Below are 12,877 nucleotides of genomic sequence, written 5' to 3'. Positions count from 1 at the left end.
ATTATCTTTTTTTTTTCTTCTCCCCTACATCTTCGGTCTGAGCGCTCCAACATCAGGGAGGAAGTTCAAATCAGCTCCGTGTTAAATGTTTAACCATCACGGTGACTGAAGGCAGCTGCAGGTTCATGAGGGACTGTCACTGTCAGATTCTGCAGTTCTTGTGGCTGCTCATTGCACCCAGGACTGAACCCCGGTCACTGAGCATTGGGGGAGTCTGTTCTACTGATGTTAGCCTTAAACTAGACTGCAGTTTAATATTGTGTATCTGTGAAAGATAAATCAGTTCTGTATCAAATCCCGTGTCTCAGGTACTTACTGTCTCTGCCACACTCACAATGTACACAAGAAACGCCATTCGGCCCATCTGGTTCCTGCCCATGTTTCTGTTCCATATCAGTATATGAAAATCTATCCCTGCCGTTCCCCTCTCACCCTCCCTATGATGACAGGTTGCAACTAGTCACCTCTCCGTGGGATAAGAGATTTCCCATAAATTTCATGGAAACATAGAAATCTACAACACATTACAGATGCTTTGGCCCACATTGCTGTGCCGACCATGTAACTTACTCTAGAAACTGCTTAGAATTACTCTACCACATAGCCACCCATTTTCCTAAGCTCCATGTACCTAACTAAGAGTCTCTTAAAAGACCCGATTGTATCCGCCTCTACCACCGTTACTGGCATTCCACACACACACCACTCTTTGCTTAAAAAACTTTGCTCTGATATTTCCTCTGTACCTACTTCCAAGCAGCTTAAACCTATTCCCCCTCGTGTTAGCTGTTTCAGCCCTGGGGAAAAAGCCTCTGGCTATCCATACGACCAATGCCTCTCATCATCTTATACACCTGTATGATTTTCTCCAGGCTGAATAAGACGATGAGCTCACTGTGATTTTGACGTTCTCTCTCTCTCTCGATCTCTCTCAGTAAAAGAACCTGCAGTCTTGTTACATAATGCACCTCTGAAGTCTGACAGCAGACTAGTGAGTGAATCTTCGATGGTGCAGAGTCAGAAACCAAAGTGTTGCCAGCCTGAGTCAGGGCTTTGAGGCTCCAGAGAGAGATGCGGTTTACGAGGAGGAAGATGAATCAGACCAGCAGGATGTGGCTACAAAAGAAAGATTAGAAGCATTTGGAAACTGGTTGATCAAAAAAAAAGGTGGTTAATTTCTGCAAAATACTGATGGAAATCAACAGTCAGGCAACAATTGTGGAGAGGAATAAATAGACAACGTTTGGACCGAGCCCCTTCAGCATGCCTAGCCTGTGTACTCCGCTGCTTAGTTGATGCCTGAACTGCAGAGTTCCTCCAGCATTTTGTGTGTGTGTGTCTCTGTATTCCCAGCAACTGCAGAATCTCCAGTGTTTTATATCTGCATTTTACTTTGGCATTAGATACACGTTGATATTGAATATATTGTTTATGGGAGCCGCTTTCTGCGTTAAAACAGCTGCAGATTTTTCTATACACACGAAAAAAAATGAGGTATGGACATTGAACCGGTGCTTGCAGAAATGTTTAATGGCACTGTGATTACCCATAGGGCCATGAGTGAAAAATTTCGCCGTCGTTGAGGCACCGATGAAATGCGCAGGCGTCAGGCTGAGGACGTCCCCGAGTTTCACGCATGCGCGCAGTACACAGAAGACCTTGAAAATGTCGGCTGCAGGTAAGAGCAATTCTCCGTGTTTTTATCTTAAACATCAACTTTGGAATAATCCTGTGAATTTCGGACACCGTGACCCGCAATCCCGGACAGTCCTGTTCTCTCCCCTCTCTCTCAACCCCATGATCCGTACACGGGCCCCGGGGTGCTCCAGCTGAAGAGGGAATGGGAACCGATGGATCTCTCAGACAGAGCTGAGCTCCAGCTATCTAAATGCAAGGATTAGGAACTCGGAGAAAGGGAACAAAATCTTATATCACCAGTTGAGAAAATTGCCTTTGTTTTACTTCCAATAACAAACAAGAGAAAATCTGCAGATGCTGGAAATCTAAGCAACATACACAAAATGCTGGAGGAATTCAGCATTAGTACTCTTTTCCATCGATGCTGCCCGACCTGCTGAGTTCCTCCAGCATTTTGTGTGCGTTGCTTGTTCTACCTCCTGTTGCTCTGGTCTTTTCTACCGGTGAGAACATGTTTTGTCCCATCCTCTCTGGGTACGTAATGATATCAAACACCTTTGCCCTGGGCAACAAGTAGCTTTCACATCACAAATGTGCCAGACTCCAGTGAGACAGACTACTGCCCTTCCCTTCATATTCATTGGCATTGCCATCACTGAGTTCACCACCGTCAGTCATCTGGGGGAGGGTTCAGGGGAAATGTTTATGTAGAGTCCATAAACTGGTGTTACCTGTGTGCATGTGGTGTTGCTAAAGTTGCTGGAGAATTTGCAAGTGGGAAGAAGTGGAGTGATATTTGGAAATCTGACTTTTTAAAGTGTAATTTAGCAAGCAAACCACATATGGACAATATGCAAAAGCTTTGGTGAGAAAATCCTTCATTACCCATTACAGGCCTGCTACATAGGTTGTGTGAGAGTGCAGATGAACTCGATCGAACCCAGAGGAGATCAAAGTTCCTATCGACCGTGATTTGCCAGCTGTGAAAATGAATATATCTCTATATAAAATTCACTGTGCACATGTTGTCACTGGGTAAAAAATGCACAGTACAAGATTCAAGTGCACACTGGTTATTACAAATTAGAGGGAATATTGGAGGGAATGAGGGGAGACCTCCAGTGTCCCTGATGCCCTCACCTACAAGATGTGCATCCAGCTTCAGCTTGTAACCCTGCACTTTAAGGTGTTGGATCTTGAAATGGGTGAATTCCAGATCATCCAGCAGTAGTAGGAGGGGGTGAAAGATATGACATGAAGAGAGGTGAGTTACACCCAAGGTGCAGGACACCGGAAACTGGGTGAGAGTCAGGAAGGAGAATGAGGTTAAATAGCCATCGCAGAGTACTCCAATGGCCATGCCCGGACAACAACAAGTGGAACACTTTGGAAACTGTTGGGGGGAGGAAAGTCAAAGGGCTGATAAGTGGATTTGTTAGTTAGGGGAACAGAACAACAGGCAACTAATATCTTAGTGGTAAGGCTTACTAGAGGTAGTGGGGGTTGGGGCTGATATGGTTTAAGTAAGTTGTAGGGGGAATGGGAGCCAGAAAGACAGAACAGATAGTGGAGATGGTGAATTGAATTGACTTTATTATGCACATCCTTCATATGGATGAGGAGTAGAAATATTTACGTTACATTACTGTCTAAATGTGCAATGTGTAATTGAAATTGATTTATAATAATTAGTTTGTAAATAGGACAGTCAAGAAAGCATAGAGATCAATTAATCAGTCTGATGGCCTGGTGGAAGATGATGTCCCGGAACCTGTTGGTCCTTTTGCTGTGGTACCGTTTCCTGGATGGCAGTGGCAGGAACAGTTTGTGGTTGTGGTGAATTTGGTTCCCGATATCCTTTGGGCCCTTTTTATAAAAAATCCATACCCCTACCATCCAGGCTCACATCCAAACTTCTTTTAAACGGTGAAACTGAGCTCATATTCACCACTTGTTCTGGCATCTCATTCCACACTCTCACAACCATTTCAGTAAAGAGCTTTTCCACATGTTCCCATTAAATTTTCACCTTCCCCACTTACCCCTGACCTCTGGTTGTCATCCCACCCACCCTCAGTGGAAAAAGCTGCTTGCATTTATTTACCCAATCTTCTCCCTCATCATTTTGTATACGTCCAACAAATCCTCAAAGCAATGTATAATTTCCGTGTTTATGTTTAGAACTTTGTTAGGTGTATAAGATGATGAGGAGTATTGATCGTGTGGATAGCCAGAGGATTTTTCCCAGGGCTGAAATGTCTAACACGAGGGAGCAGACTTTTCAGGTGCTTGGAAATAGATACCAAGGGGATGTCGGGGTAAGTTTTCTACACAGAGACTGGTGGGTGCATGGAATGCACTGCCGGCTTTTTCGGTGAGAGTGTTTCAGTTACTGTGGGGCCAGGCAGCTCAGTGGGAACAGGGAATAATACCAATGGAGAGAGTCAAACTGAGCCAAGTCACAAATTGACGATGGCAGAAATGCCCCATTCTTAGAGAGACAGGAAGAACATCAGACAGTTTGATGATCATTCCAGATATGGTGATATGGACTTTGTGATATGGTGCAACTCAAACTACCTGCGTCTCAATATCACCAAGACCAAGGAGATGGTGGTGGACTTTAGGAGATCTAGGCCTCATATGCAGCCAGTGATCATTAATGGAGAATGTGTGGAGCAGGTTAAGACCTACAAGTATCTGGGAGTACAGTTAGACGAGAAGCTAGACTGGACTGCCAACACAGATGCCTTGTGCAGGAAGGCACAGAGTCGACTGTACTTCCTTAGAAGGTTGGCGTCATTCAATGTCTGTAGTGAGATGCTGAAGATGTTCTATAGGTCAGTTGTGGAGAGCGCCCTCTTCTTTGTGGTGGCGTGTTGGGGAGGCAGCATTAAGAAGAGGGACGCCTCACGTCTTAATAAGCTGCTAAGGAAGGCGGGCTCTGTCGTGGGCAAAGTACTGGATAGTTTAACATCGGTAGCTGAGCGAAGGGCGCTGAGTAGGCTACGGTCAATTATGGAAAACCCTGAACATCCTCTACATAGCACCATCCAGAGACAGAGAAGCAGTTTCAGCGACAGGTTGCTATCGATGCAATGCTCCTCAGACAGGATGAAGAGGTCAATACTCCCAAATGCCATTAGGCTTTACAATTCAACCGCCAGGACTTAAGAACTTTTTAAAAGCTATTATTAATGCTTTTTGAGAGAGTGATTTAGATGCATATCATATTTTTACTGAGTTAAGTATTGTATGTAATTAGTTTTGCTACAACAAGTGTATGGGGCATTGGAAAAAAATGTTGAATTTCCCCATGGGGATGAATAAAGTATCCATCCATCCATCCATCCATCCATCCATCCATCCATCCATCCCAGCACTGTGCCCAGTCAGGAGATAGTTTCTCTCACCAACTTCGGTTCAACCTCACTGTAACAGTGTGATGTCATATCACACCTTGACAACTCAAGTGATCTCATCTGAAATGTTGTCCTACACCCATCGATGGATTTTGTAAATCTTTTTACAGGTTAAAAATGACAAGGAATTTGTCTACGGGAATCCCGAACACAACACACCAGTTTTGCTGTCTCTGTCCAGATACTTAAGAAGAGGAGCAAGAGATTCACACAATCATCCTTCCTGCGCAGACTGTGGGGAGGGATTCACTCGATCATCTGACCGACTGGCACGCCCGTCATTTCAAACAGGTGGGGAACCCATTCATCTGCTCAGACAGTGGGAATAGATACAGTTGGACATTTCATCTAAAGGGCAAGGCCATTCACCTATCCTGTGTGTGGGAAGGGATTCAGTCGGTCTTTCCACCTGTGGACACACCAGTCAGTTCACACTGGGCAGAGGCTGGTCATCTGCTGAATTTGTGGTGAAGGATTCACTCGGTCATATGACCTAATGGCTCATCAGCGAGTTCACACCAGGGAGTGGCCGTTCACCTGCTCAGACTGTGGGAAGGGGTTCACTCATTCATCTAATCTGAAGGTACATCAGCGAGTTCACACTGGGGAGAGGCCATTCACCTGCTCACACTGTGGGAAGGGATTCACTCAGTCATCCCACCTACAGAATCATCAGCGAGTTCACACTGGGGAGAGGCCGTTCACCTGCTCAGACTGTGGGAAGGGATTCACTTGCTCATCTGATCTGAAGAAACATCAGCGAGTTCACACTGGGGAGAGGCCATTCACCTGCTCAGACTGTGGGAAGGGATTCACTCGGTCATCTTTTCTGAAGCTACATCAGAAAGTTCACACTGGGGAGTGGCCGTTCACCTGCTCAGACTGTGGGAAGGGATTCATTCTGTCATGCAATCTGAAGGTACATCAGCGAGTTCACACTGGAGAGAGGCCGTTCACCTGCTCAGACTGTGGGAAAGGATTCACTCAGTCATTTAAACTGAAAATACATCAGCGAATTCACAGTGGAGAGCGACCATTCACCTGCTCAGATTGTGGGAAGAGATTCACACAGTCAGCCCAGCTACGAGCACACAGGTCAGTTCACACTGGGGAGAGGCCGTTCACCTGCTCAGAATGTGGTAAGGGATTCACTCAGTCATCTCAGCTACTGAGCCACCAGTCAGTTCACACTGGGGAGAGGCCGTTCACCTGCTCAGACTGTGGGAAGGGATTCACTCAGTCATACACCCTACTGGTTCACCAGCGGCTTCACACCGGGGAGCGGCCGTTCACCTGTTCGGACTGTGGGAAGCGATTCACTGAGTCATCTAAACTGAAGGTACATCAGAGAGTACACACTGGGGAGCGGCCTTTCATCTGCTCAGAATGTGGGAAGGGATTCATTCAATCATGCAATCTGAAGGTACATCAGCGAGTTCACACTGGGGAACGACCGTTCACCTGCTCAGACTGTGGGAAGGGATTCACTCGGTCATCTGAACTGAAGGTACATTGGAGAGTTCACACTGGGGAGCGGCCTTTCATCTGCTCAGAATGTGGGAAGGGATTCATTCAATCATGCAAACTGAAGGTACATCAGCGAGTTCACACTGGGGAACGACCGTTCACCTGCTCAGACTGTGGGAAGGGATTCACTCGGTCATCTGAACTGAAGGTACATTGGAGAGTTCACACCGGGGAGCGGCCGTTCACCTGTTCGGACTGTGGGAAGGGATTCACTCTGTCATCTAAACTGAAGTTACATCAGAGAGTTCACACTGGAGAGAGGCCGTTCACCTGCTCAGACTGTGGGAAGGGATTCACTCAGTCCTCCCACCTACAAGCACACCGGTCAGTTCATACTGGGGAGAAGCCGTTCACCTGCTGAAGCCTGAATTATACCTCTGCATAGACGCTATGCCATTGTGAGCATTTCTACTTGTGAGTTCGTGTGTCTGCGTCGCTCTGCCAAAACGCTAGTTGGTGTTGGGGTTCTGTGCTACTGTGTTGAATTGACTCATGTTGAGTTGGGAACAATGGCGACTGCTGACTACGTCTTGTTGGAGTTGGAGCTAATCAATGTTGCAGAAGTGTTACTTCTATTGAAATTACTGCAACGCAGAAAAATGAGCAGTTTTTCCATTACTTTGTGCAGTCCGCGATGTCCAAAGCAATGTTGGTGGAAATTTCTTTGCACGATTTTGATGCCATTTTCAAGTTTTTATTGTCTGCCAATGAAGAGTCGTGCACATGTACATATTTTCTGACTACCTCACCTAACCTCTCCTTGATGTAGTCCACCTTCCAACTTCAAAGCAACAGGAAATGCACAGGAGGAAACTGGCTGCTGCCAAGTGGACCAATCACAGTACCTGCAGTCTGTGTTGCCGTGACGTGTAGCTACATTTTTGGGAATGTGCGCGTTAGGCTACATTAGGCGAAGGACTCTCATGGAGGCGCTACATGGAGTAGGTTGCATTCCAGCTTTGCTCCGTTCATTTTAAATTTACTTACCACCCCTTTAATATCTTTATCAAAGTGTTTATAACACTTTTATATGTTTGAATTTGAATTTTAATCGACTGAAATGGCTTACAGAGGAAGAAGGCAGTGAAAATGGAAAGAAAGAAGATGTCTTTGAACAGCCTAAAAAGTTGCAACTTACTTTACTGGCTATCTAGAATCTTTTGGATGAAGAACTTGATAAAAGATTTATTACCTTGGAATTATGGTTAAAGGAGAGCGAAGGTATATTGGCAACACTTGAAAAGAAGAACGAAAAACAGCAGCGGCAAATTTCAGAGTTTATTAAAGCTGGGAAACAGAGAGATCGCAAATTGAATTCTTTGGAAATGAAATGAAGTTCAACCACTCAAACCCTGGAGCAGAACAAAATCAAGATTACTGATTTGGAGAGTCGAAGCCACAGACTGAATTTGTGAATAATAGACTCAGTGAGGACATTGAGAGCCGGGATCTTACTCAGTTTTTTTCTCAATGCTTCATCTAAGAGCATTTTTCAATCTTTTTTATTGGTTTCCAAATAAAGAATATACAAATTGGAAGAGGAGTTTAACAAGTAGATAATATAAAAAAACATATAAACAGCATATAATGTCAAAATCAAATAGATAAAATGCTTCCTCTGGAATAATCCCAAAAATTGCTGTAAGTGGATTACGTTGAACATCCGCATCTATAACTTTAGATAATATTCCAAACACATCCCACCAAAAATTATTTAAACTTAACACATGAACAAAACAGTTGAGTCAGAGTAGCCACTTTTGTGTTACATCTGTCACAAATAGGGCTTATATTAGGAAAAAATATGTGCCAATTTATCTTTGGACATATGGGCCCTGTGTACTATCTTAAAAATTCTTAATGGAGGTCTTTGGCTCGGAGGTATTTTCTTCCCTTCCTGCACTCAACCGCACTCATCGGGCGCTGAAACCAAAACCACGTCATGTAATTCTTCGATGTCACAATGTGAATACTAAGGAGCACTTCATTCGGATTGCTCATCAGAAAGGAGTTACTGAGCATGAGAATCTTCAGTTTCATTTTGTTGAAGATTTTTGTCCTGAGGTGATGCAAGAAAGATTGCATTTTAAAATGGTGATGTCAGAATTATATCAGAGGAATCTTTGTCCAGCATTGTTATATCCCTTTCACCTAAGGGTTGCTCTGCCCAATAAATCATTCAAATGCTTTAAATCCGTGAATGAAGCAAAACAATTTCTCAAAGAGGTAAGCTTGAACGCAGATGTCTAATGTTTTGAAGATCAACATTTGAGCTTGGATGTCTCTGAAATTTACCATTCCTTTATGTCTGTGTGTATCTGGTTTATTAGTTAACAGCCAGCTTATAGATTTGGACACTTTAGAACTTTGCCCTTGGGTTGATTACAGTTGTACTGTGTTTTGACATTCGGATGTTTATGATGTTTCCATGTTAAAGTTTCTTTCTTTTTCCTTCATTGTTTTACTTTTTTTATTTTTAATTGTTTGCTTTTGAAAATCATTATGACTTTGATATGCTGATTATTTCCTTTTTCTTGAAATATTATTAAGATTGTATTTTGTGTCATTTTTTAAGACCTTTTCTTTTAAAATGGTCTGCAATTGGCTGTTTTTCTCTAACATCTGCTTGACATTCCTCTTGTAATATTTTGACTATGGGTGGTTTGTTTTTTATTTTTTTAAATTTGGAGATCTGCCTCAAGGGAGACGGGGGTAGGGAGGTTCTTAGATAGTTGTCTGGCTGTCTATTGGCCAGGTGTTCGGTCTTTGTGGGTGGGGTGGTAGGGCTATTTTTAGTCTAGTATTTTTCTTTTGGGCTGAATTGAAACTACAAAAATGTCTGTATTGTCGTAACTTCCGTTTCCTCTTTAAACTATTTTCCCTCCTCCTGATTCGTGAGTTTCCTATGCATTGTGGTTAACCCTTTACATACTACATTGTTTATTTAAGGAAAATGGATATTATTAATTAATTTTGTCATTATTAATTTTGTTTCATGGAATACGAACGGTTTGAATCATCCAATTAAATGGAAGAAGATTTTTAGAGTTTTTCATAGACTGAATGCTCAGATTATTTTTGCGCAGAAGACATGTGAGTAAGGAGGATAATCAGCACTTATTTAGGTTTTGGAAATGCCAACAGTTTCACTCTAACTCATCGACTAAGGTGAAAGGTGTTTCTTTTTTTTATATAGACTCCTAGATTTCATTTGTTCACTATGATACAATTTCAGACCAATATGATAGACTTCTATTAAACACCGGTTAACTTTATAACAATAAATTAGTTTTGGTTAATATTTATGCACTTAATACTGACTATCCTGAATTCCTTAAGCACTTTTTTGCATTTCTTCCCAATTTAAATGAATATATGGTAATAATGGGTGGAGATTTTAATTGTTGTCTGAAACGTATGATGGATAAGTCTGTGCCTAATCAGGTACTTACAAACAAATCTGCTATTTTTATTAATTCCTTCTTAGTTGACTCTGGAATTTTAGAAATTAGGAGGTTTTTACATCCTAATGAAAAAGAGTTCTCTTTTTTCTCATGTATATCATAATTACTCTAGATTCCTTTACATCTTTATTGATTCTCGATTAGTTTCATTTGTCACTGCCTGTGAATATGATACAATTGCCATTTCCGATCATGCACCTTTGAAATTATCAGTTAAGTTAACTGATGTAACCTTTGGTACTAAACAATGGCGGTTCAACTCTATTTTACTTCAGGGCTTAAATTTTATTAATTTCATTAAAGGACAGATTGCCTTTTTCTTTTCAACTAACTCAACGGAAGAAATTTTCAGTGGGATATCACGTGATGCCTTTAAAACATATATCCGAGGGTAAATTATTTCACACTCTGCTGGATTGAAGAATCAAATTAATAATGAAATACGTACATTGGTTGATAAGATTAAAGAAATTGATAGAAAATATTCTATTGCTCCCAATTTGAAGCTTTATAAAGAGAGAGTTGAACTTCAGATGCAACATCATTTGTTATTAACATCCCCGATTGAAAATCAGTTACTTAAAACTAAGGGTCATTTTATATATTTGGTGACATATTAGGTAAATTATTGGCTAACCAATTAAAAGCTGCTTTGGCAAAACTTCAGATTAATAGGGTTCGTAAACGGATGGTACTTTGACGGTTGACCATGATGAAATTAATTTTTTTCAAGAATTTTATACCAATTTATACCAATCAGAATTTCCTGATGATTCTACCATAATGCATGAATTTTTAAGGAAATTAAATATTCTGAAATTATCAGTTGATGAACGTTTAGTATTAGACACACCCATTACTGAAGAGGAAATAAAGAATGCAATTTATTCATTGAATTCTGGTAAAGCACGTGGTCGGGATGAGTATACAGCTGAATTTTTAAAATCTTTTTCCGATTTACTTTCTCCCTGGTTAGGTAAAAATTTTTAAAGATGCTTTATTTGTATGTAAGTTACCACAAACTTTTTATGAAGCATCTATTTATTTAATTCCTAAAAATGATAAAAATCTCACTGAATGTGCATCAGATTTGTGATATCTTTGAGAATGTTGAATCTAAAATCCTTTCTCAAATATTAGCAATTAGATGGGTGAAGATATTGCCACAAATTGTCTCCAAGCATCAGACAGGATTTATTAAAAATTATTATACACATTGTAATGTTTGGAGGTTAATGAACATTGTATAGACTACTTTATCTAAGACTCCAGAACGTGTTTTCTCGCTCGATGCCGAGAAGGCGTTTGATACATTTGAATGGGAATATTTGTTTAAAATTCTTGAGAAACTTAATTTTAGTCCAAAATTTATATCTTGGATCCAATTGATATAACATATATCTTTGGCTTCTGTTTCACTAATGATCAGAGATCCCCTTTCTTTAGGCTTTTCCAAGGTACTAGTCAAGGCTGTCCTTTGAAACCCTTACTATCAGATATTAGCCTGGAGACCTTGGCAATTGCTATTCGTGATTCACCCAGTATATTTGGTGTTACTCATGGGAATGGGACGCGTAAAGTATCACTATATGCAGATGACCTTTCGCTATATATTTCTAATCCAGAGAAATCCATTCCTGCAGTAATAACACAACTTGCTCAGTTTAGTAGTTTTTCTGCTTATAACCTGAATCTTAATAAAAGTCTGCTTTCTCCATTAAATATGCAAGTCTCAATTTATAGACAGTCACCATTTAGATTGCTTGCTGATTATTTTATTTATTTGGGTGTTAAAATTACTAAGAAGCACAACGATTTATTTAAAGTTAATGTTTACCCTTAATTGATCATGCTAAACAATTGTTTACTAAATGGTCCCCATTATCCTTATCCTTGATTGGCTCCATTAATGCTATTAAGAGGATTATTTTACCTAAATATCAGTACCTATTTCAGGCGGTATCAATTTTTATCTCTAACTTTTTTATATACTATTGATTCTAAAATTTCTGCATATACATGGCAGAATAGAAATCCCAGGTTATATTAGAAATATTTACAGAAATCAAAAAAAGGAAGGCGGCTTGGTTTTGCCGGATCCTAGATTTTATTATTGGGAATTAATATTCGATATTTAACGTTTTGCACACAAGAGTTGGATGAACCTTGAGCGGGAGTCTCGACCGAAGTTTTCATTGGCTTCTATTTTACGGGCTGTGCTTTCCTTTGCACTTACTAAATTTAATAAGCAAATGGTAATTCCAATAATTAAGCATACAATAGGAATATGGTTTCAATGTTGGCAATTTTTTGGACCAAATAAATATATACTGTCAAGTTCTATGACATCTATTTTTTTCTTTCAACCATTTAGAATTGATCAAGCTTTTCTTTTATGGAAAACAAAGGGAATATCATGTTTTCGTGATTTATTTATGGATAATCTTTTATGGCTTTTGAACAGTTTTCTAATAAAAAATAATTTGCCTGGATCACTCTTTTTCAGATATTTACAGATTAGAAACCTTTGAAGGTTATTTTGCCTTCCGTTCTGATATCACATCAAATTGAAGTTACGGAAAAAAATAAGTTTAAATCCAGATCAGAAGAGTTTAATATCATTTATTTAGATTTAATTATGAAAATACGCTTAGATACTTCTGATAAAATTAAGAATGAGTGGGAAAGATAACTTGGGATACCTTTACCTATACAGAAATGGGAGAAAGTTCTGGAACTAGAAAATACCTCTTCAGTGTGTGTCAGACATGCCTTCATGCAATTTAAGGTGGTTCATCGGGCTCGTATGTCCAAGGATAAGTCCTC

At 40.5% G+C, this 12,877-nt stretch overlaps 2 protein-coding genes across 3 annotated transcripts in view; one reads left to right on the top strand and one right to left on the bottom strand.

Annotated features, from left to right (window-relative positions):
• Positions 1-12,877, top strand: part of LOC140722652 (uncharacterized) — a 409,759-nt gene that overhangs the window by 12,910 nt on the left and 383,972 nt on the right. The window contains exons 4-5 of one of the 2 annotated variants that reach the window (XM_073037368.1): positions 1,553-1,678; positions 5,171-6,903. In XM_073037368.1, coding sequence (XP_072893469.1) covers positions 5,557-6,903 — 1,347 coding nt within the window. In that variant the 5' untranslated portion in view covers positions 1,553-1,678; positions 5,171-5,556. The remainder of the gene's footprint in view (positions 1-1,552; positions 1,679-5,170; positions 6,904-12,877) is intronic. The other variant, XR_012097705.1, reaches the window with a different exon arrangement.
• The window catches only part of LOC140722642 (uncharacterized), a 190,577-nt gene that overhangs the window by 69,556 nt on the left and 108,144 nt on the right, over positions 1-12,877 (bottom strand). The window lies entirely within an intron of this gene.

The sequence above is a fragment of the Hemitrygon akajei genome, unplaced genomic scaffold, assembly GCF_048418815.1.
Source record: "Hemitrygon akajei unplaced genomic scaffold, sHemAka1.3 Scf000082, whole genome shotgun sequence".
Lineage (NCBI taxonomy): Eukaryota > Metazoa > Chordata > Chondrichthyes > Myliobatiformes > Dasyatidae > Hemitrygon > Hemitrygon akajei.
Note: the sequence above shows the minus strand (reverse complement) of the source record. Positions and strands in the feature narration are given on the sequence as shown.